The sequence below is a fragment of the Moschus berezovskii genome, chromosome 6 (genome assembly GCF_049115385.1).
Source record: "Moschus berezovskii isolate FMDL1 chromosome 6, NW_MosBer_1.0, whole genome shotgun sequence".
NCBI classification, from domain to species: Eukaryota; Metazoa; Chordata; class Mammalia; order Artiodactyla; family Moschidae; genus Moschus; species Moschus berezovskii.
In genome coordinates this window covers 89,263,354-89,289,549 of record NC_142465.1, presented here as the reverse complement: position 1 = coordinate 89,289,549, position 26,196 = coordinate 89,263,354, and the positions used below count along the sequence as shown (strand labels likewise).

General features: G+C 39.3%; 1 protein-coding gene across 1 annotated transcript in view; it reads right to left on the bottom strand.

Annotated features, from left to right (window-relative positions):
* Positions 1–26,196, bottom strand: part of LMNTD1 (lamin tail domain containing 1) — a 112,635-nt gene that overhangs the window by 71,111 nt on the left and 15,328 nt on the right. The window contains exons 2-3 of the mRNA XM_088837034.1: positions 25,088–25,190; positions 5,018–5,136 (exon numbers count right to left, since the gene is read on the bottom strand). Of these exons, the coding sequence (XP_088693160.1) occupies positions 5,018–5,136; positions 25,088–25,190 (222 nt within the window). The remainder of the gene's footprint in view (positions 1–5,017; positions 5,137–25,087; positions 25,191–26,196) is intronic.

Genomic DNA, 26,196 nt, shown 5'->3' with positions numbered 1-26,196 from the left:
ATCTTATCCTCTGTCGTCCTCTTCTCCTCCTGACTACAATCTTTCCCAGCATCAAGGTCTTTTCCAGTGAGTCAGTTCTTCCCATCAGATGGCCAATATTGGAGCTTCTGCTTCAGCATCAGTCCTTCCAATGAATATTCAGGACTGATTTTCTTTAGGATTGACTGGTTGGATTTCCTTGCAGTCCAAGGGACTCTCAAGAGTCTTCTCCAACACCACAGTTCAAAAGCATCAATTCTTTGGAGCTCAACTGTCTTTATAGTCCAACTCTCACATCTATACATGACTACTGGAAAAACCATAGCCTGGCTTGGAGAATTTTGAGCATGACTTTACTAGCGTGTGAGATGAGTACAATTGTGTGGTAGTTTGAGCATTCTTTGGCATTGCCTTTCTTTGGGATCGGAATGAAAACTGATCTTTTCCAGTCCTGTGGGCACTGCTGCATTTTCCAAATTTGCTTGCATATTGAGTGCAGCACTTTAACAGCATTGTCTTTTAGAACTAGAAACAGCTCAGCTGAAATTCCATTACCTCCACTAGCTTTGCTTGCAGTAATGTTTCCTAAGGCCCACCTGACTTTGCACTCCAGGATGTCTGGCTCTAGGTGAGTGATCACACCATAGTTGTTATTTGGGTCATGAAGATCTTTTTTGTATAGTTCTTCTGTGTATTCCTACCACCTCTTCTTAATCTCTTCTGCTTCTGTTAGGTCCATAGAGTTTCTGTACTTTATTGTGCCCATCTTGCATGAATTGTTCCCTTGGCATCTCTAATTTTCTTGAGAATATCTCTAGTCTTTCCCATTCTATTGTTTTTCTGTTTCTTTGCAATGATCACTGAGGAAGGCTTTCTTATCTCTCCTTGCTATTCTTTGGATCTCTGCATTCAGATGGGTATATCTTTCCTTTTCTCCTTTGCCTTTAGCTTCTCTTCTTTTCTCAGCTATTTGTAAGGCCTCCTCATACTACCATTTTGCCTTTTTGCATTTCTTTTTCTTGGGGATGGCTTTAATCATTGCCTCCTGTACAATGTCATAAACCTTCATCCATAGTTCTTCAGGAACTTTATCAGATCTAATTCCTTGAATCTATTTGTCACTTCCACTGTATAATTGCAAGGGATTTGATTCAGGTCATACCTGAATGGTCTAGTGGCTTTCTCTACTTTCTTCAATTTAATTCTGAATTTGTCAGTAAAGGGTTCATGATATGAGCCACAGTCAACTCCTGGTCTTTTTTTTTGCTGACTGTAGAGAGTTTCTCCATCTTCAGCTGCAAAGAATATAATCTGTCTGATTTTGGTATTAACCATCTGGTGATGTCCATGTGTAGACTTGTCTCTTGTGTTGTTGGAAGAGGGTGTTTGCTATACCAGTGTGTTCTTTTGGCAAAACTGTTAGCCTTTGCCCTGCTTATTTTGTACTCCAAGGCCAAACTTGCCTGTTTTCCAGGTATCTTTTGACTTCCTACTTTTGCATTCTAGTCCTCTATGATGAAAAGGACCTCTTTTTTTGGTGTTAGTTCTCTTCGGTGTTGTAGGTCATCATAGAACTGTTCAACTTCAGCTTCTTTGGCATTAGTGGTTGGGGCATAGACTTGGATTACTGTGATATGGAATGGTTTGCCTTGGAAATGAACAGAGATCATTCTGTCATTTTTGAGATTGCACCCAAGTACTGGATTTTGGACTCTTTTGTTGACTATGAGGGCTACTCCATTTCTTCTAAGGGATTCTTGCCCACAGTAGTAGATATAATGGTCACCTGAGTTAAATTCACCCATCTCACTTTCATCACGTATTATATCTCCCCTTTTCATAAACATGAAAAAAACATGATTATCATTTCTGTTTAATATATCATTGTTTACTATATCTTTTCCCTTTAATTTCTCCTGTTGTTTAATTGTTTTGCATTTACAAAAATTCTACAGTTAATGTATGCTTTCAAATACATGTTACAGATTAATAACTACAAATACAGCTCACATATGTATGTGTGGTGTATTTGTGTATGTGTGTGTGTGTGGATGCTGAAGGGAATTGCACAAAAGAGAGAAGAAAGACTTACTTTTCAGGCATTATTTTTATAAGTAAATCTTACTATGAATAAAGAGATCTTTTTCTTTTTTATAAATATAAAAGTATAGCATGCATTGATTTAAACAAAACCCCTAAACCACAATACAGATATTTTATGAGTAAAACAATATTTTCACGGAGTAGCTCATGAAAAGGCTTATGACAACTGCATTTTATGAGTCACATTGAGGCTCTTCTCAGTAACCTCAAAGCAATCCATGTGCCTGTGAATGTGTGTGTTTTTTAATGCAAGGTCCTGGAGTCCCATCCTTTAGCTCTGAAAAACCAGATTCATGGCCAGCCTAAACCGCCCCTTCCTGAGGGCCACATGTCTATAAGTTACGAACTGAATGTTTTGCCTCTACTCACCATCTCTATTTAGATCTCATTTCCCAGAGTTCCCGTAATGTTATTTGAGCCAGTCCTGTTTTGTTTTTGTTTTTCCAAATCTTTCTGTAAGGAAACAAAGGCCTGAAACTCCTAATCTGCCATCTTTCTGGTGTTACTCTCAATCTCTTTGTTTACCAAGAGGTAGTTACAATTGTTTTATTTTATAATTGGTAATTTCCTTCATCAGAATTGTTATATATCTGGAGGGCTTTCTACTCAAAATCAGACTTCTCTAAGTGTCCTTCTCACAAGGCACAGACATCTCAGGCAACTTTAAAAAAGAATTAAATGGCATTGGCAGCTGCGTTATTACTGTGCATGCTAAGTTGTTTTAATCATGTCCAACTCTGTGTGACCCTATGGACTGGAGCCTGCCAGGCTCCTCTGTCCACCAGATTATCTATGCAAGAATACTGGAGTGGGCTATCATACCCTTTTCCAGGGGATCTTCCCAACTCAGGGATTGAAGCCGTGTCTCTTGTGTCTCTTATATTGGCAGGTGGGTTCTTTATCACGTGATACCTGGAAAGCCTGCATTATTACTGTGCAGTACTTAAAAAGCTTCATTGAAACACGTATGTTGTCATATGTGAAACGAATCACTAGTTCAGGGTCAATGCATGTTATACGATGCTCAGGGCTGGCATGCGGGGATGACCCAGAGGGAGGATAAAGGGAGGAGGGAGGTGGGAGGGGGGTTCAGGAGGGGGAACTTATGTAAACCCGGGGCGAATTCATGTCAATGTGTGGCAAAACCAACCAATATAATATTGTAAAATAATTTGCCTCCAATAAAAAATAAATTAATTACCAAAAAAAAAATAAAAATAAAGCTTCAGCACATGCCATTCTACTGACTTCCCAACCACTCATCTTTCGTCAAAGAAGCTCTAATCCATGAAGACACCCTCTTGAGTATGACAGGGGTGGTAATGAAAAGGAGACTACAGAGGTCTGTTGTCAAATTGCAAACATTTCATCTCTGTCTAAAATGAGACAGATCATGTGACATAATTTTTCCCTGACACTGTCTAGAATAAGCAGGAAAAGGACCTTTCTCTTTCAAAGTTCCTCACATCTGGGTTTCATTAAAGACAACTGACTACATCTTTTCAGCATGTTCATTTTATAAGCTCTGATTTTTTTTTCTTCCTTTGGTAAAACAATTTCATTTCCAAATAAATTTAATTCCACGAAAGATTCCCAATGAGCTTTTGCAAATGTTGTGATCAAAGAAATCTGGTCTAGGGCCACAGGGGGCTTCTTATTTTTGTAGCTGAACAAGAAGTTTCTAATGGCAGCATGCAATGTTGGAAAAGCTAAAACATTTCAGGAAGAGATGAGCATGGGGCAGCCCACTGTTTGAACCCTGCCCTCACAGACCTATTAGACTCCTTTTGGAAGATGAGAGACTTTCTTCCTGGTGCTTGGTTAGGTTTCCCTTTCCCATGTGGAATTTTCCAAGCCCTTACTTGGTATTTTGCTTCCTCTGTAACTAGTTAACACTAAAGCAGAGGAAGTTATAAATATTCAATTCCAGCATTTCAATGTTATTTCAATGTGGCATTGGTCATATTGACAACAGTTATTAATATTTCTCAGATGACCTCTAAGAACAAATATTTTTAAAATGGACTTGAACTGATCAGTAAACACAGGACATCCAGGTCCAAAGTAACATTGGCTTTAAATGGTGTATCAGTTCAGTTCAGTTCAGCTCAGTCGTGTCCGACTCTTTGCGACCCCATGAATCACAGCACGCCCTGCCTCCAGATCATTTTAAAAATTTTAATTGGAGGATAATTGCTTTACAATGTTATGTTAGTTTCTGCCATACATCATCATGAATCAGCCATAGAGATACGTATGTCCCCGCCCTCCCAGCTCTCTAGGTTGTCACAGAGCACCAGGTTTGAGCTCCCAGTGTCATACAGCAAATTCCCACTGGCTATCTGTTTTACATGTGGTAATCTACGTGTTTCCTCTCCTTCCGCCACTGTGTCCACAAGACTGGTCTCTATGTCTGTGTCTCCACTGCTGCCCTGCAAATAGATTCATCAGTACCATCTTTCTAGGTTCCATATATATGCATTAATATGCGGTTGTTTTTCTTAAAGATCATTTTTTAACAAAACATTGGAAAACAAACGCTGATGCTTTAGTTGATAAAATGATTTACATTAGTAGTAAAAACAGAGAGTTGTCATTTTAACATCCTCCTAGACATTTCCTAAACCAAAATTCTCCAGCAGTTCTCTGTTAGTAAAGTAGTTTTAAAGAAACTGTCTGCCAATTACTTTAACATGTTTAGATATGAGTTTTGGAAACTCTACCAGGTCTGATATGATGGAGATCTGTCTAGGTGAATTTTTCTATTACTCAGGGACTAAACATTATAAAACAGTGGTTGAGGAAACTGCAGTATGTTATCATTAATTTTAAGAAATTTGTAGACTCGATTCTAGTTCTATTTTATAAGCTGTTTTGAGACAAAAAGGTCAAACGCTCCATCCTCATCCTCAGAAACTCATTGTGACTTTCTTACTGTGCTTGAGTCTCCATCTTATCTTCTAGCTCACGGACTCCACTCTGCAGGACCACCGACATTTCCTGAATGGTTTCTGTGTCTCTCACACTGGCTGGAAGACAAGAATCTTTTCTTTTCTGGAAAAATAAATTATGGCATTAGGCAATGAAAGAGAACTGAGATTCAAGGCAGATTTTCTTTTTCAAGTGACCTCACTTGTTAATCTAACTACCTTAAAGCACTCTCCAGATATCATGATTTCTTCACTAAGCTGATGCCAGGATTCTCATGTGAATGTGTAAGTACCGCCGTAGCCAATACTGATACTGGCTAAGAATGTTAAATCAAGACGAAGGTGTGTAGCACTCCCTGGAAGCAACGCAAGAGACAGGGCAGTAACCCAGCAAAGCTCCCTTTATGATTACAACTTTCGCATCTGGCCCTCTCTGCCTGTTAGAACACTGTGAGGTAACGTCTCCATAGCTACAAAGTTCCAGCCTCTGAACAATGACTGTGTTAGTACTGCACCTGCTTTGCAGTTTGCACACATCAAATAACGTAACTTGCTTTTAAGAGGGCCATTTCTCCTACCAGGCAAACTTTGTCATCAAAATGTTTGTTATCCTATTTTGAATTTCTGAGGGGTAAAGCTAGTATGCAAATTTGGGGGGAGTTGCTCACTGTTCTGGGGGTGGGGGGGTTGGTTCATTTGTTTTGACAAATGCTTTTTGAGGATAAGGCAAAAAACTAGGCAGCACAAACAGAAAACTTGTATATTTTGAGGCAAAAAGAAACCTATTGGTAGAAATAATGAAACCAAAGCCAGGAGGTCTAAATTCTTCTCCTAGTTATTCCAGCAATATAATTTAGAAGAGATCGCTTAGTTAAGATTCTACCTTGAGTAAAAGATCCACATTTAATGTGTCATAATAATAATGGCATGGGGATACAATTAACACACATGAAAGTACATAATTGTGCATAATAATAAGATATATTAATGATGATTACTGGATGAGTACGTTCATTCAATAGGTATTTAAACAAGCATTTAGACCACGTGCAGAATCGTGGCTGAGATGAGCTACCCCGCGCCCAGGGTTAGGGCGGTGGCCGAGAGGAGCTGTACCACGTCCAGGAGGCGGTGGCTGCTTGAGCACCGGAGGGCCGAGAGGAGCTGATCCACATTCAAAGCAGGAGGGGCGGCCTTGAGGAGATACCCCTCGTCCAAGGTAAGGTACAGTGGCTGCGCCTTGCTGGAGCAGCTGGGAAGAGATACTCCACGACCAAGTGGAATATAAGAATCCAGTGTTCTGGGGAGGAAGGAACAAGATGGCGGAGGGATAAGACAGCGAGACCACTTTCTCCCCAACAAATTCATCAAAAGAACATTTGAACGTGGAGTAAAGTCCACAAAACAACTTCTGAATACTGGCAGAGGACATCAGGCTCCCAGAAAAGCAGCCCATTGTCTTCTAAAGGAGAGAGAAGAAATCCAGCTCCACCCACCAGAACACCGACACATGCTTCCCTAACCAGGGAACCAGGACAAGTCACCCGTCCAACCCCACACACAGCGAAGAAACTACGTAATAAAGAGAACTCCACAAACTGCAAGAAGAGGGAAAGGCCACCCCAAGCAAAGCAATATAAGCAAGATGAAGAGGCAGAGAAATACCCAGCAAGTAAAGGAACAAGATAATTGCCCACCAACACAAACAAAAGAAGATGATATAGGGAATTTACCTGATAAAGAATTTCAAATTTTGATGGTGAAAATGATTCAAAATCTTGAAAGCAAAATGGAGTTACAGATAAATAACCTGGAGAAAAGGATTGAGAAGATGGAAGAAAGATTTAATAAGGACTTAGAAGAAATAAAAAAGAGTCAATATACAATGAATAATGCAATAGATGAGATCAGAAACACTCTGGAGGGAACAAACAGTAGAATAACAGAGGCAGAAGACAGGATAAGCGAACTAGAAGATAGAATTGTAGAAATAAATGAAACAGAGAGGAAAAAAGAAAAACGAATTTAAAGAAATGAGGACAGTATTAGAGACCTCTGGGACAATGTTAAACGCTCCAACATTCGAATCATAGGAATCCCAGAAGAAGAAGACAAAAAGAAAGACCATGAGAGAATACTTGAGGAGATAATAGTTGAAAACTTCCCTAAAATGGGGAAAGAAATAATCACCCAAGTCCAAGAAACCCAGAGAGTCCCCAACAGGATAAACCCAAGGCGAAATACTCCAAGACACATATTAATCAAATTAACAAAGATCAAACACAAAGAACAAACATTAAAAGCAGCAAGGGAAAAGCAGCAAATAACACATAAGGGGATTCCCATAAGGATAACAGCTGATCTTTCAACAGAAACTCTTCAGGCCAGAAGGGAGTGGCAAGACATACTTAAAGTGATGAAAGAAAATACCCTACAGCCCAGATTACTATACCCAGCAAGGATCTCATTCAAATATGAAGGAGAAATCAAAAGCTTTACAGACAAGCAAAAGCTGAGGGAATTCAGCATCACCAAACCAGCTCTCCAACAAATGCTAAAGGATCTTCTATAGACAGGAAACACAGAAAGAGTGTATAAACTTAAACCCAAAGCAATAAAGAAAATGGCTACGGGATCGTACTTATCAATAATTACCTTAAACGTAAATGGGTTGAAATTTTCAAAAAGGCTAGGAAACAATTCTCATAGCCATCAATAGTTCAGTGTTGAGTTCATGAATAGTTTTTAAAGTTTGGGACAAACTGTAGTATTTGCTATTTGAAGTACTATTTGTAATTGGCATATTACAATGTAACATTGGTCTTCATTTCCAACTTAAAACGCCTAAAAATGCCTAACAGGTTTTTAGATTTGTGAACTTTAGTTGAAATGTATTTTACGATGTTACTAAACCTGCAGAAATATTGAAATATTTCAGAGAACTCATTCACTGTACATTTAATTTATTTTATTTATAAAAGTTATGAACTGTAGAAAGTTTTACTTGTTGGGTCAAATGCTTGTTGCTTCAAATGCTTGTTGCATTTGAAGTGCTAGTTTCAAGAAAATCAAATACCTTCAATGTATAAATGCTATTAAGTTTTTAAAGGACTCTGGAGTATAAGTAAGTTTGTTTAAAGAAATTTAGTCTGTTCTACTTGAAAAAAAATAAATAAAATTGGAAAAATAAATAAATAAATAAATAAAAGAAGAATAAAAAAAATTAATTATGACATTTTAATTCTACTTCTTTGACTTAGGATGAACAGAATGCTAGATTTCAATTTATGTTTTAGATTTCTAATTTAAAAATAGATATGCAACAAGCAACAAAGGTTTACTGTATAGCACAGGGAACTCTATTTAATATCTTGTAATAACCTATGATGGAAAATAATTTCAAAAATAATATATATGTATTTGTATAACTGAATCACCTTGCTGTGCACCTGAAACATTGTAAGTCAACTATACTTCAATAAAAAATATATATTAAGAAAAATTAAAAAAAAAAAAAATAAACAAGCATTTACTATTACCAGGAACCATCAAGGTATTGTGAACAAACAATTCCTGCCTCAAGGAATAATGATAAAATATCTTCTAATCTAGATTAGAAAATGGCTTCCATCTTGGAATGATGCACAGTATTTAAACATCAATACAAAGGACAATGAAGAAAGTAACTGTTTTAATAAAAGAAAAAGGCAAGAAGTGTATCACATAATGATACAAGTAAACTTGAGGAGAGCAAACATTTGACTATATTTTCTTCATCTCAGAGATGAAGGGAAATTCCTTATTAGACTTATAGGCCAATTGTATCAGCACAAAGAGATTTATAAATTTTTATTTATGTTCAGAAAAGAATTAAAATGAATTTATTACGTTTTGCTACCATCCCAGTTTCCTTACATCTTCCTATGGGGATGGTTTCTTAGCTATGAAACAATTTTGTACTTGAACTACATATATTCCCATGACGTCATTATGATATCATTTGTTTTATCAGAAAACCTATTCACATTTTCCAATATTGTTTGGAAAAACAAAATTCTGCCAATGGAGAAAAATGTTGAAAAGCTTTAAAATTGTGAAGGTTTCAATAGTTATTCCCCACAAAAGACATTTTTTTTATCCACTTCCCAAGCTAGAGCATATATGCAATTAAAGTCAATTTCCTCTTTTGCTGCTTCTCCAACTAAGCCAGTGGTTTTCAACAGGAGATGAAGTGAATCACAGGGCATTTTGTGAATATGAGGGGACATTGTTCAGGCTCCTCTGTCCATGGAATTCTCCAGGCAAGAATATTGGAGTGGGTAGCCATTCCCTTCTCCAGAGGATCTTCCAGGGACTTAACCTGGGTCTCCCACATCTCAGGCAGATTCTTTGCCATCTGACCCACCAGGAAGTCCCATGAAGGGACATTAATAGTAGTCATAAAGATTTGGTGGGGTGCTACTGGCATTTAGTGGACAGGACCCAGTTAGACTTTCTACAACGTGGCAGATAATCCTCCTTGGTAAAAATTTTCCCATGTACCATCTGACTTGCCAGACATTCATGGAGATGAAAAATAATTTATAATTATCTGAGTCTAAAGCCCAACTCTGTATCACATATAAGTGAAATATTTTTGTACATTTTAATATTCACCAAATTTTCCAGGAAGTAACTATGCATTATTTACAGTGAGGGAAGATTATAGATTGGTTTGTTCAGACCTTTTCCAAAAGTTGTTCATCAGTTGGAAAAATTACATCATCAAAGGCAATACCACTTGGTGTGTTCATGTGATATAACTTATCTGACATAGGTAATAACAGTAGCAACAACAATAACAAAATCAACATGAATCTGATGAGTCTTCTAATTTACACAAAATACAGAGAACAGAAGAGCACGTTAGCTAATAGATCAATATATTTAAAAGACAACCTGCGTAATTTGTGGATATAACTTATATCTGAATTCAAGCAAACTAAAAAATGCAAAAGACATTGGAAATTTAAGCACATTGGATAATTAATAATATTAAGTAACTGTTAAATATTTAAGGTGCATTATGGCATTATGAAGAGAAGAAAAATGGCAACCCACTCCAGTGTTCTTGCCTGAAGAACCCCATGGGTAGAGGAGCCTGGTGGGCTACAGTCCATGGGTTGCAAAAGAGTCAGACACGACTAAGCAACAAAACAACCCACAATGGTATGACGACTGTATTTTTTAAAAAAAGATTCCTTGTTTAGAGATACATCCTGAAACACTGTAGATAAAATGATGTGATGTCTAGATTTGCTTCAAAATAATGCAGAAAGTAGGGAGTGGATGGAGTTGTGGATGAAAAAGATGGGCAGTGACTTTTAATTGTTGAAGCTAGGTAATGGGTACATGGAGGTTTGTTATACATTTTATTTTTCCTATAAATTTTGAAATTCTCTGTAGTGAAAAGGGAGGGTCATTTGGAGATGTGTAGACTCTGCATTCATTGGAAGGACCAAAACTGAAGCTTCGGTCACCTGATGTGAACAGCTGACTCATTGGGAAAGTCCCTGATGTTGGGAAAGATGGATGGCATCACCGATGCAATGGACATGAACTTGGGCAAACTTCAGGAGACAGTGAAGGACAGGGAAGCCTGACGTGCTGCAGTCCATGGAGTCACAGAGTTGGACACGACTGGGCAACTGAACAATAACAACAGACTCCTTACATTGATAACATCATCACCATGGCTGTCTCTAATTCAGGAAGGACAGAGTCAAGTTAGAGCTGAAAGGGAAAAGCAAAAACACTGTTTTTGAGGTTCACTGGCCTCACACAGGTCCTTTCACCACAGCTCTGGAAGATGGGAGTCTTCCCATTTGAATAAGTGGCAGTCCACAGAAATGAAAATCTCTTCCAAGGTTATATGGACACTGGATGGCTGAGCCAGGATTTGGTCTCACATCCATTCCTCACAAAATCCCCTTCACTCTACTCCCTGTTTCTCTGCTGTAATTACTGTCCAATAGTTTCCTAACTCCTTCCGTGGTAACTGCCTAACTGCTTCTCTGCCCCTGAACCAGCTCAGTCCTGATCTTTCTCTTTGCTATGGTCTCAGGTCACTCTCTCCCATCGTCCAGACTCGGTGTCATTTCTCTTTGGCTAGATCCTCTATTGGGAAGACATCAGAATTTTGCATGAGAAATTGAAAGAGTATATATAGGGCAAAATAAGATGATGATAACTGAGTTTTATATTGTGAGCTTTTGCCTTGATTAAGAAAAAAATACCATATTCTATAATCTAAAAAAATAGGCAAAACATTATGCGTCCGTAATTTTTTAAAAGTTGAAAGACACAAAGAACTGGCTTTATGCACTCTGGTCTTCTGTTTCCCCATATGGAGAACATTTGCACAGTAGGAAATTTTGATTAAATCAGTAATATAAATAAAATGTCTTGTGTGAATGAAGGTAGTATATATAAAGAGAATTTTCTTCCCCTCTCAGGCCATGGATGGAAATTTCCAATTTGAGTATCATGTAATTGAAGATTACAATTTAAAACATGATTTTGCTCCACTATCTACGATTCAAAGAATTTGTATATATAGGGATACACTTTCACATTTGCACTCATATTATAGTACAAATTCCTATTGTAAAGCATCTTGCTAGTCTAAAAATGTGCTGTATTGCTTCATATCCTTCACACAGATCCACATGTAAATAACACAGCCTTGAACAGAGATGATATTATTCCACCTTGAAGTCAGGGTCATGTGAAGGTCCTACTAGAGGTGTTCACAGGAGAGAACAGAGGGCCAGTTATTGGGAGGTTCAAGTTTCAGATATCTTTCTCTGAATACTTTCATGGCCCTTCCCAATCACAAAATTCTATTGCCAAACAACACTAAGAACTCAGATTTGTTTCAGTTCAGTTCAGTTCAGTCGCTCAGTTGTGTCCGACTTTGTGACCCCATGAATCACAGCACGCCAGGCCTCCCTATCCATCACCAACTCCTGGAGTTCACTCAAACTCATGTCCATCAAGTCGGTGATGCCATCCAGCCATCTCATTCTCTGTCGTTCCCGTCTTCTCCCGCCCCCAATCCCTCCCAGCATCAGAGTCTTTTCCAGTGAGTCAACTCATCGCATGAGGTGGCCAAAGTACTGCAGTTTCAGCTTTAGCATCAGTTTTGTTTATGAGACACTAAATGTTAAACAATGGCTTGAATCCTCAAACATTCATATCAGTTTCAGCAACTGTTCACAAATAACTACATAGACACATGTAATTACATTTAAAATAAATAAGTACATGTACTGAGGCTCAGCCTTTATCCATGAATCATTTCTATCCATGTTCTTTGGAGGAATAAAATATCTATTCTGAGACAGGGCATCTCAGACTTGTTCAGAAGGGAAGAGATCCAGAACATATGCTCTTATTTGCAGAACATTTTCTTTGTTAAATATTTTCAAAAATACAAATCAATACATTTTTACTTCCTCTACACACTAGTTTTATATACATTTTACTAGCAAAAAGAAATGCACCTATATTATTTGGATACCATATAAACTCACAACTACCAGTTCACACATCTTAAAATAAAATATATCACCCAACAAAGGGTTCAGCCAAGACCAAATGATTGGTTTTGAGATTTCCTCTTCATAGGAATTTGCAATTTCATTTTCGTCTCTCATCTACTGGCAACCTTAAGCAGGAAAGTGGTGTCTGGAGACAAGGACTTGTAAAAAATGATTGGAGAAAAAATTTGAATCGAGAATATGTGATCCATTAACATTTTTCCTTTGCAAACAGGGTAAAGGCAATCATTCAGTACTACAGTCAAACGCTTGCTCTCTGCAGCTTGGAACACTAGTGCCCCTTGGGAACAAGTGTGAGTAGCCATGGATTAAAGGCGTATGAAAGAGAGTTATTAGAAACTTGAATATGGGCTCTGCCCATGGTGTTAGGCACAAATAGAAGATTGAATAGAGCCTCTCCCAAGTCAGTGTGGAAGCACACCCAGGCAAGAAGGGGCTTCAATCCTGCCTCACCCTTCCTCCTTGGTTAGGGCACACATACACATTTTATCTGTGGTAGCTATTCTCAGCATTATTCCTCATTGATGATAATGATGGCAATAGGTGGCATTAAGGGATACAGTTCACTCAGGATGGATCAGTTACTCTTGAGAAATCCCATGAGCATACTAGATACATAGATGAAGATGCTTTCATTATTCTCCTGACAATCTGCAGTATTTTGTTGTCATTCAGTTGCAAAATTGTGTCTGGCTCTTTGTGACCCTGTGGACTGTAGCCAGGCTCCTCTGTCCTCTATCTCCCAGAGTTTGCTATTGAGTTTCCTATTTGTGTTATGTATATTATAGACTTACCAGGTGGCACAGTGGTAAAGAATCTGCCTGCCAATGAAGGAGACTCAGGAGATGTGGGTTTGATCCCTAGGTGGGGAAGACCCCCTGGAGGAGGAAATGGTAACCCACTCCAGTATTCTTACCAGGAAAATCCCACGGACAGAGGAGCCTGGCAGGGCTACAGTCCATGGGATCACAAAGAGTCGGACAAGACTGAGCATGCACACACACATGCACTCTATGTATATTATTTCATTGCATCCTTTTAAGGATGAATTATTATCCATCTTTCACAGATGAGGAAACTGACAGTTAGAGCAGTCAGGTGACTGTCCAGAGTCATACCGCAGAACCAAGGCCAGAGTTCAGGTCTATCTGAATTTAGGGACTGCATTTTTCATCACTACACTTCTTTCCCTGAAAAATATTGAGCACCACTGTTTACAAAACAGTTGGACAGATACTTTATAATATAAATGGATGACAGACATGTTCCTTGCTCTTCTGGAATTTATTCTTTTGATGGGACAATAGTATCTGTGAATATGAAAAAAAATAATGCATTACAGAATGTGATAAAAATCAAAGGATAGTTCTGTTAAGAGCTAGAAGAACTCAGGGAAGAATTGGTAGGAAAGCCTTCACAGAAGAGATGGGATATGCAGTATGTGTGGGCCTCAAAGGATAGACAGGATTTTGAAAAGCGGAGAACAGGAAGGAAGATATTATTTTATTCTTTTATGCATGCATTCACTCAACAGAGACATATTAATTATTTGTTGTGACTCGACAGTATTGAATGTACTTTTTCTGCGAGCATCCAAATCCGGAATAGGCATGGTGTAGGCACATTAATGGCTGAGGGAGAGAGATGACCTGAGTGTGCAGTGCTAGGTAGAGACAGATACATAGTGGAGACCAGACCAGAGAGGGCTGTGAACCCAGGCCAAGGAGTAGAATACACTGTCAGTGTGCACGACATGGGTTTCCCTGGTGGCTTAGTGGAAAGAATCCACCTGCCAATGCAGGAGATGATGGTTTGCTCCCTGGGTCGGGAAGATCCCCTGGAGAAGGAAATGGCAACCCACTCCAGCATTCTTGCCTGGAGAATCCCATGGACAGAGGAGCCTGCTGGGCTACAGTCCAAGGGGTCACAAAAGAGTCGGACATGCTTTAAGGACTAAACAACAACCATGTCAATAATCAGATTAATTACAGAATATTTCCTTGGTTGATATCACTGACTCGATGGGCATGAGTTTGAACAAGCTCTGGGAGTTGGTGATGGACAGGGAGGCCAGGTGTGCTACAGTACACGGGGTCACAGAGTTGGACACAACTGAGCGACTGAACTGAACTGAACAGGATATTTCAGGAGTTTCTAGCTTCTATTTGTATGTAAGAGTGTGTGTGTGTTTCTTTTTCTTTTTTGGATTCATAGGAGTTCTTTATTCCAGATCAAATTTCTTTGCTGGATTTATATATTACAAATCTTTGTTTTCTGAATGTTGAGCTTCAAGCCAACCTTTTCACTCTCCTCTTTTGCTTTCATCAAGAGGCTTTTGAGTTCCTCTTCACTTTCTGCCATAAGGGTGGTGTCATCTGCATATCTGAGGTTATTGATGTTTCTCCCAGCAATCTTGATTCCAGCTTGTGCTTCTTCCAGCGCAGCGTTCCTCATGATGTACTCTGCATAGAAGTTAAATAAGCAGGGTGACAATATACAACCTTGACGTACTCCTTTTCCTATTTGGAACCAGTCTGTTGTTCCATGTCCAGTTCTAACTGTTGCTTCCTGACCTGCATACAGGTTTCTCAAGAGGCAGGTCAGATGGTCTAGTATTCCCATCTCTTTCAGAATGTTCCACAGTTTATTGTGATCCACACTGTCAAAGGCTTTGGCATAGTCAATGAAGCAGAAATAGATGTTTTTCTGGAACTCTCTTGCTTTCTCCATGATCCAGCGGATGTTGGCAATTTGATCTCTGGTTCATCTGCCTTTTCTAAAACCTGCTTGAACATCTGGAAGTTCACGGTTCACATATTTCTGAAGCCTGGCTTGGAGAATTTTGAGCATGACTTTACTAGCGTGTGAGATGAGTGCAATTGTGCGGTAGAAAGTGAAGAGGAACTCAAAAGCCTCTTGATGAAAGTGAAAGAGGAGAGTGAAAGGTTGGCTTGAAGCCCAGCATTCAGAAAACTAAGATCATGGCATCTAGTCCCATCACTTCATGGGAAATAGATGGGAAACAGTGGAAACAGTGTCAGACTGCAGATATTGATTGCAGCCAGGAAAGTAAAAGATGCTTACTCCTCGGAAGGAAAGTTATGACCAACCTAGATAGCATATTAAAAAGCAGAGACATTATTTTGCCAACCAAGGTTCGCCTAGTCAAGGCTATGGTTTTTCCCGTGGTCATGTATGGATGTGAGAGTTGGACTGTGAAGAAAGCTGATCGCCGAAGAATTGATGCTTTTGAACTGTGGTGCTGGAGAAGACTCTTGAGAGTCCCTTGGACTGCAAGGAGATCCAACCAGTCCATTCTAAAGGAGATCAATCCTGGGTGTTCATTGGAAGGACTGATGCTAAACCTGAAACTCCAATACTTTGGCCACCTCATGCAAAGAGTTGACTCACTGGAAAAGACTCTGATGCTGGGAAGAATTGGGGGCAGGAGGAGACGGGGACGACAGAGAATGAAATGGCTGGATTGCATCACCAACTCGATGGACATGAGTTTGAATGAACTCCGGGAGTTGGTGATGGACAGGGAGGCCTGGCGTGCTGTGATTCATGGGGTCGCAAAGAGTCGGACACGACTGAGTGACTGAACTGAACTGATATTACAAATACATTCTCTCAGATTATAATTTATCTTTTCACTCTCTGAAAGATGCATTTTATGAGTATATTTGTCTATCCTTGTCCCATTGCCACACTGTCTTAATTAAGGTAACTTTGTAGTATACTTCGTGTTGTTGTTTTAGTCGCTAAGTTGTGTCCTACTCTTTGAGACCCCCATGGACTGTAGCCTGCCAGGCGCCTCTGTCCATGGGATTTCCTAGGAAAGAATACTGGAGTGGGTTACCATTTCCTTCTCCAGGCGATCTTCCCTCATCTCCTACATCGGCAGGCAGATTCTTTACCACTGAACCACTTGCGAAGTCCCAGTATTGTATACAGGTCTTCCAAAAAATTTAATAGTATCATGACCACTCTAGATTCTTTGATTTCCATGTGAATTTTTAGCGTAATCTTGTCAATTATGGGTTTCCCTTGTGGCTCAGCTGGTGATGAATCCGCCTGCAGTGAGGGAGACCTGGGTTCGATCCTCGGTTGGGAAGATCCCCTGGAGAAGGGAAAGGCTCCCCACTCCAGTATTCTGGCCTGGAGAATTCCATGGACTGTATAGAATAGCCCATGGAGTCACAAAGAGTTGGACACAACTGAGCGACTTTTACTTTCACTTTGTCAATTGTAAAAATACCAGCTTAGATTTTGTTTGGGGTTGCACTGACTGTATGGATCAATTTGGAAAGAATGGATTACCTGTAATCTTCCTTTCTGGTAATAGTCTTGTCAAGTTTTGGTATGAAGGTTATGTTGGTCTCTGAAATAAAAGCAAAAATAAACAAATGGAACTTCATTAAACTTTAAACTTTTACTCAGGAAAAGAAACCATGAAAAAAATGAAAATACAACCTATAGAATGGGAGAAAATATTCACAAATGACAATGAACAAAGTGTTAATATCCAAAAATATACAAACAGCTCATACAACTCAAAATCAAAATACAAATAACCCAATAAAAATGGGCAGAAGACCTGAACAGATATTTTTCCAAAGAATACATACAGATGGCTAACAGGTACTTGAAAAGATGCTCAATACTGCTAATTATTAGAGAGATGCAAATCAAATCCACAATGAGCTATTGTATCACACCTGTAAGAATGACTATCATTAAAAAGTTTACAGATAACAAATGTTGGGAAGGATGTGGGGGAAAAGGGAACACCCGTACACTGTTGGTGGGGAACGTAAATTGGTTCAGTCACTGTGGAAAACCATATGGAGGGTTCTCAAAAAACTAAAAATAGAACTATCAGATGATCCAGAAATTCCACTCCTGGGTATGTATCTGAAAAAGACGAAAACACTGATTTGTAAGAATACGTGCATCCCAATGTTCCTAGCAGCACTACTTACAATAGCCAATATATGAAAGTAACTCAAGTGTCCAAGAATGGATGAATGGATAAAGAAGATGAGTTTTATATATAGAGACACACACACACACACACACACACACACACACATATACACACACTCAGTCATAATGAGCTTCCCTCATAGTTCAGTCAGTAAAGAATCCACCTGCAATGCAGAAGTCTGTGTGCAATGCAGGAGACCTGGTTTGATCCCTGAGTTGGGATACAATATTACCTATATGTGGAATCTAAAAAAAATACAAATGAATGTATGTAGCAAAACAGAAACAGACTCACTGATTTAGAAAACAAACTAGTGGTTACCAGTGGGGAAGAGGGAGGGGCAAGTTAGGGGAATGGGGTTAAAAGATAAAAACTACTATGTATAAAATAAATAAGCATCAATAATACATTGTACAACACAGGGAATCATAGCCATTACCTTGTCCAAAAAAAGAAAAGAAAGATTATGTTGGTCTCTTAAAACAAGTTGGTAAATGATTTCTCTTTTTCCATTGCTCAGGATTGGCATTATGATTTCCTTATGTCCTGTGTAGAATTTATTCATTAAATATTCTGGTTCTGGACTTTAGTTTCTGGGCAGTAATAGTTATAGGGCTGATTATATTTTCTATTTCTTCTTCATTGATTTCTGGTAAGCTGTGCTTTCCTATAGTCTTTTTGATGTTGGTGGAATCCATGATGTTATCTCCTTTTCATTACTGATACTGGTTATTTGGCTCTTCTATATATTTTTCCCCTCATTAATTTGCTCAGTCTTTTAAAAGAACCAAGATTTTGATTCTCTTCATTATGCATTTTTAAGTTTTCTTTGGGTTCAGTTTTCTATTATTTTTTTGAATACTTGAGATGGATAGTCAGATAGTTACATCATGTTTTTATTTTCGAATATAGGCAGAACTTTATTCCATAAATGTTACTATTCAGTATTTTTATTATCATTTATTTAAATATGTATTTTTTAATTTACATAGTTTTTTAGATAGCTGTTGCTTAATTTCCAAAAATATAAAGATTTTCAAGTTATTTTTTGTTAGTAAGTTTTAATTAAATCCCTCTGTGTCCAGAGTTCATACTTTGAATAATTTATTTGCAATTTTATTACCTCGTGGAAAGCATATGGTCCATTTTTATAAAGTTTCTTTATTGCTTTTGAAAAAAGTGCATATTCTGAATTTGTTGAGTATAGGGTTTTATATGTCTCAAAGTAACAGCAATAATTCTGTTATTTTTATCCTCACTGATTTTTTCCTACTTATAAAAATTACAGACAGTGAAGATTCATCATTTTTTGTAGATTTTGTCTCTATTTTACATTCCTACCAACAGTGTGAAAGGATTCCCTTTCCCTAACATCTTCACTAACACTTGTTATTGATTGTCTTTTTGACAAAAACCATCTCCAGCTATGAAGTGATATCTCATTGTGGTTTTGATTTGCATTTCTCCGATGGATTAGTGATGTTGAGCATCTTTTCACATGCCTCTTGGCCATCTGGATGTCTTCTTTGGGAAAATGTTTATTCAGGTCCTTTGCCCTTTTTTTTTTTTTTACTAGATTATATCTATGTGTGTGTGTGTGTGTGTGTGTGTATTGGAGAAAGAAAAAGTGAAAGTGTTAGTCATTCAGTTGTGTCCATCTCTTTGTGACCCAATGGAGTATAATCCGCCAGGCTCCTCTGCTCATGGGATTCTCCAGACAAGAATACTGGAGTGGGTAGCCATTCCTTTCTCCAGGGGATTTTCCTGAACCAGGGATTGAACCCAACACTCCTGCATTGCAGGCAGACTCTTTACTGTCTGAACCACCAAGGAAGGAAAGGGCAACCCACTCCAGTATTCTTGCTCAGAAAACCCCATGTATAGAGGAGCCTGGTGGCCTCCAGTCACAAAAGAGTCAGACACAAGTCAGCAAATAAATAACAACCATATATATCTTTCCCTATTGAGTAGTGTAAGTTCCTTATATCTATTATTTCTTAGTGTTAGGCACCTGTCTTGTTTCCTCATATTTCTGAATATTCTTGATTAACAATCATAGTTTATGAAAAAATTATAGATCTAATTTAGACCTAAGATGATATATTCCTTTAGAGAATATCTAATTGGTGGCTGGGGGCACAGAAAGTCCATGTAACTTAATTAATTCAATTAGGACTTACGACGGTTTGGAGCTAGGTTTTGGTTTCAGTGAAGGCCACTCTCTGTCTGGTCTATTCTTATTCTTAGGTTGGACTTTCAAGGTTCCAACAAGAATCTGGAGGGAGACGTTACTAGTTATTCTCTTTGTTGGACCTTGAATTCCAATTTTTGTCCCCTGTATCCATAAGTCTGTAAAATCTCTGTTTATTCTCTCAACCAAGTCTTCCTAAAATATCCTGACAAATTTAGGGCAAATCTGACTTTACAGATTGGTTATCTTTCTGGGTCTTTTCATTCTTCAGGGTCTAGGAATCATAACGCTTGATTGACTTGATAGCATTTTGGTGTCTTTACTTCTATTACATTTCCCCTTTTGTTTTCAGTAGGAGAATTAGTCCAGATTACCTGGGCAGCCCTTACTAAATCCTGATTCTCATATTGTTTAAATAAAATATTTGTATGTCTTTTGGCTCAACTCTTTACGATATATATTGGAGTCACAAAAGAAATATTCCCTTTGGTATTGTGCTTAGACAAAAGAACTGGTCCTACAGCTTATAGGTTCCATGACTCTTGATGAAAGTGAAAGAGGAGAGTGAAAAGGTTGGCTTGAAGCTCAACATTCAGAAAACAAAGATCATGGCATCTGGTCCCATCACTTCATGGGAAATAGATGGAGAAACAGTGGAAACAGTGTCAGACTTTATTTTGGGGGGCTCCAAAATCACTGCAGATGCTGACTGCAGCCATGAAATTAAAAGACGCCTTCTCCTTGGAAGGAAAGTTATGACCAACCTTGATAGTATATTAAACATTACTTTGCCAACAAAGGTCCGTCTAGTCAAGGCTATGGTTTTTCCCCTGGTCATGTATGGATGTGAGAGTTGGACTGTGAAGAAAGCTGATCGCCGAAGAATTGATGCTTTTGAACTGTGGTGTTGGAGAAGACTCTTGAGAGTCCCTTGGACTGCAAGGAGATGCAACCAGTCCATTCTAAAGGAGATCAATCCTGGGTGTTCATTGGAAGGACTGATGCTAAAGCTGAAACTGCAATACTTTGGCCACCTCATGCGACGAGTTGACTCACTGGAAAAGACTGATGCTGGGAAAGGTTGGGGGCAGGAGGAGAAGGGGACGACCGAGAATGAGATGGCTGGATGGCATCACCGACTCTGTGGACATGAGTTTGAGTGAACTCCGGGAGTTGGTGATGGACAGGGAGGCCTGGCGTGCTGTGATTCATGGGGTCACAAAGAGTCGGACACAACTGAGCGACTGAACTGAACTGAACTGAACTGACAAATTCAAGGTGAGATTCAATTTATTTTGCTATTTGGCAATTTTTAATTTGGTCTCATTATCTAGTTTTTTTTTTTTTTAGTTACTTCACTCTTTCTGTTTTCAGAAAGTGTGTTATGAAAATTTAATTAGAAAATGCCTGTGAAAGTTCTTTGTAAATATTTAAAGAAAAATGCGTGTATAAGGTGGTATTATGATTCTAGACTCATAATCATTTATCTTGTAAAAACCTTGTGCACATAGATTAGCAGCACCTCTGAGAAGATCTTGGTGAACTATTCTCTGCAGAAGTGTTGTGCTTCATTGAATGATGACAACTGATTTAATCAGACCTTCTCCTGGGAAGAAGGATCACCAAGTAAACAAAGTGTAATGTTCACCTGCATGTGAAATAAGTATGATTAAGTAATGTGTCAAAATCATACACCTTATGCTCCATGGAAAAGGTAAAGCTAGTACACAGCAGCATAAACTGAATCCAGGACCCTCTGACTGTAATCCCACGGCCTAAAATAGAAGCAATAAGACACTGAAGATTAGAGAAAATTCTTTTCAAAGACAACACTTCAAAGATTTGAAAATCAAAAAGAACTTCTCTCAACTCTGAGTTTCTATGCTCAGAATTCATTCCCCACCTCTCCTTCCCTCCTTCCTACCATAGACAAGTATCTTTGAGGGGAAAAATCTATATTGCTGTCATTTCCTTACTGCTCACTCATGTTACATCCACTGTGGTCTGATTTGTCCACTCATGCGTAAATCATGCTTGCTTTTAGGGGTCACAGTGACCTCCTAGTAGACCATCTAATGGTTTTATTCCTTCTCTGTTTCTCTATGACATCTGTCATTCTCTCCTGTCCTCCTTCTCTCCAAATTCTTGTCCAACTCCCCTTCCTCCTCTTTTTCTCCACGCTCAGAGGATCCCTTTGTGTCAGTCCTTGGATCTTCCCTCTGTTTGCTTTTTCCCTTTCCTATTTCCTTCAACAATTTCACTTAAAAAAAAATTACCTGCAACCATTGTATCTATTTAGGGGCTTCCCAGGTAGTGCAGTGGTAAAGAATCTGCCTGCCAATGCAGAAGATGCAAAAGACTCAGGTTCAATCCCTGGGTCAGGAAGATCCCCTGGAGGAGGAAATGGCAACCTGCTCCAGTATTCTTGCCTGGAAAAATTACACAGACAGAGGATCCTGGCAAGCTACAGTCCAGGGAGTCTCAAAGAGCTGGACACTACTGAGCACACACACATTTTATCTTCACGACTTTAAAATCTCTTGTTTATGCTCTCCTCTTAAACTAATCGAGCAATTTCAACTGCCTACTGCTGGTTTCAGATTTTTCCAACCCTACTCAAGCTACCTGTAATTCTCCTAGAATTAATGAGGGCTTCCCTGGTGGTCCAGTGGTTAAGAATCTGCTTTGCAATGCAGGGGACACCGGTTTGATCCCTAGTCTGGGAATATCCCACATGCCATGGGGCAACTAAGCCCAAGTGCCACAATTGCCAAGCCTGCGCTCTGGAGCCTGGGAGCTGCGACTACTGAAGCCTGGGAGCCGCGACTACTGAAGCCTGGGAGCCGCAACTACTGAAGCCATGTGCCTAGAGCCCACACTCTGCAACAAGACAAGCTACCACAAGAAGTCCATACACCTTGATTAGAGAGTATCCCCCGCTCTCCACAACTAGAGAAGGCCCATGCACAGCAACAAAGACCGAAACAAAGCGCAGTCAAAAATAAAATATATATATATATATATATATATTTAGAATAAATGAGAACTCAGGTTGGCAGTAGATATCAATTACCTTCTCTGTAAACAAACATGGACTAGAAGTAATGTAATCCTTTGACTTCTTCATGCCTGATGTAAGGGTGCTTTGAAATTAACAGATCCCTAGAGCAGTGGAGAATATAACATTTCAGTCATCCACTGAAAGACCACAAAGCTCCAGCCAGAAGACTCTTTAGCTGATCCTTCCATCTAAATCTCTGATGCCCAATTTTTATGCTAGTTTGTCTAATGATAGAATGGGGATTAAAAGTCAACTTCGTACCCTAGGAAACTGGTGACTAGCAGTGGAGGCAGAACTGGTTTCGATCAATGCTTTTAGTATGTTGTGGTGTGCTGTGCTCAGTCTCTCAGTCGTGTTCGACTCTTTGCGACCCCATGGACTGTAGCCCACCAGGCTCCTCTGTCCATGGGGATTCACCAGGCAATAACACTGAAGTGGGTTGCCATGCATCTTCCCAACCCAGGGATCAAACCCAGGTCTCCCACATTGAAGGTGGATTCTTTACCATCTGAGCCACCAGGGTAGCCCAAGAATACTGGAGTGGGTAGCCTATCCCTTCTCCAGGGGATCTTCCTGATCCAGGAATTGAACCAGGGCTTCCTGCATTACAGGCAGATTTTTTTACCAGCTAAGCTACCAGAGAAGCCCCCTTTAGCATAAATCAGTCCTTTTCCTTGTGGTTCAGATTTGCTCTCAGTCTCTCTCATTGGGCACTGAAAGGTCTTCTTTGATGATAATGAGTCTCCCTGTACTTCATGAGTCAACAAGGTCCATGTATGAGGATCACTCTTTGTATATCATGGTACCTCACTGAACCATATTTGAGTTTGAAGCACTCTGGTCTAAGATTATCCCTCCATGGGCACTAGCCTTACCATTGATTACATCCTACAATTGCTTGGCCCTTTCTCCTAAACTCTTATCACTGGCACAGACAGTATTGGGATACTTAAAAAGCTTATTAGGACAGGACCTTAATGTCCATATTCTCTTGTGCTCACTATTTCTTCTAGTATTACTTTCTCCTAGACACTCAGACCCCAAATCACTGCCTCATCTTTGACAACTATTCCTCCACTGTTAGGGACTTCCCTGGTGACTCAGATGGTAAAGTGTCTGCCTACAATGCAGGAGACCCAGGTTCAATCCCTGGGTCGGGAAGATCTCCTGGAGAAGGAAATGGCAACCCACTCCAGTATTCTTGCCTGGAAAAGCCCATCGATGTAGGAGCCTGGTAGGCTACAGTCCATGGACTCGCAGAGTTAGATGCGACTGAGCAACTTCACTTTCACTTTCCTCCTTTGTTAGAACTTCAGTAAACCATCCACCAGGCTATTTTATTCTATCTCCATGACAACTCTCATTGATTCCTTCATTATGTAGCTAAAACAAAGCACTCAGTTTTATCTCTCTTGTCACTTGCCTTTATGCTTCCAATGATCTGTGTAGTATCTGTGCATGTGCCCCTGGCTTTCCCACATCCTTGCCTTTGTTCCGACTGTTCCCACAGATAAGCATCACCCTTCCCAAGAAGGCTTATGCCTCTAAAAAGCTATTTTGTTTTCAAAACCAGTTTTCTGGCTGTAAAATGGAATTTACATTGATTTCATAGAAGACTACATAAAATAATGTAACTAAAGGAGGAGGAGGCATGGCAAAGAGGAGGGCTTGGCAGCCCACTCCAGTATCCTTGCCTGGAGACTCCCATGGCCAGAGGAGCCTGGAGGGCTATAGTCCATGGGGTCACAAAGAGTCAGACATGACTGAGGACTAAGTACACAAGGCATTTTAAATGATAATCCTTATTACTTTCTCCCTTAATACTATAACTCATATCGTCCATAAAGTATTTTTTGATTCTCCCAGACTAGAAATGATTTCTTTCTCTCCTGAATATCATGAGATAGCTTTTCCATTCCTTTCCTCTGGTATTATCACTTTCTACATTACTTTACATTACAGTTATTTAGCACATGCCTTATCCAATCATAACAGACTCAAAGTTCCCTTAAGTCAGGGGCCATTTCTTGGACATCTTTTTTTCTTCCCCAATGCATAGAATAGAAAACCTCATAAATATTTGCAAAAGCAAATGAACAAATTCACCACAGTGGTAAATATAGCATTATAACAATATTTGCTCAAAAATTATATCTTGATGAAATTACAAGTGAACAAATCCCATTATATCCACAAACTGCACAGTGAATCATTCATTTGGAGGGTGATTACCTGGCTCTTTTTGAGAGGTCTGGCAGGCTCTGAAACACAAGTGAAGACCTGAAGAAGGCAGTGTCGCTGCTCAGAAGTAAGAAACTGGGAAGAATGCTTGTCCCTGGAGACAACCAATTTCAGTTTTCAATTCAAGTAAGAAACTGGGAATAAATGCTTCTCCCTGGAGACAAGCATTTTTAATTCTACTATGAAATTTCTTAAATTCTTTTGACTATAAGATAAGCCATTATTTTATCAACTACCAAGAAAAAAGTCTAGGATAGGGATCTAATAAGAGACCCTGGCATAAAGCTGGAATCCCTAAGGGACAATTTCAGTTTTCAACCTCAGCCCTGGTAGGAGAGAGAAAAGAAAACTCTTTCCTGAGGTGCTGAACAATAACCTTTACTCACATAGGTATGAGATCTGTATTCACACCTCCAGTGCGTTTCAAACAATTCAGGGAGATAATCTAATTTAAAGTAGTCTCAGATCAGTAGTGACCCTAGTGGAAATACACGCTCATATAAGAAATTCAATCCAGGCAACATCAATCCTGTAAATTGCCATTGATTATAGGATGCATCTCAGTTTCAGAGGTGTTATATTGTGAAAAAAATCATTTTAGAATTGATGTAATACATTGTTTCCATTATGTGTTGAGAAGGTCTATGACCTGTCCCTTGAGAAACCTGTATGCAGGTCAGGAAGCAACAGTTAGAACTGGACATGGAACAACAGACTGGTTCCAAATAGGAAAAGGAGTACGTCAAGGCTGTATATTGTCACCTTGCTTATTTAACTTCTATGCAGAGTACATCATGAGGAACGCTGCGCTGGAAGAAGCACAAGCTGGAATCAAGATTGATGGGAGAAATATCAATAACCTCAGATATGCAGATGACACCACCCTTGTGGCAGAAAGTGAAGAGGAACTCAAAAGCCTCTTGATGAAAGTGAAAGAGGAGAGTGAAAAGGTTGCTTGAAGCTCAACATTCAGAAAACTAAGACCATGGCATCTGGTCCCATCACTTCATGGGAAATAGATGGGGAAACAGTGGCTGACTTTATTTTTTGGGGCTCCAAAATCACTGCAGATGCTGACTGCAGCCATGAAATTAAAAGGC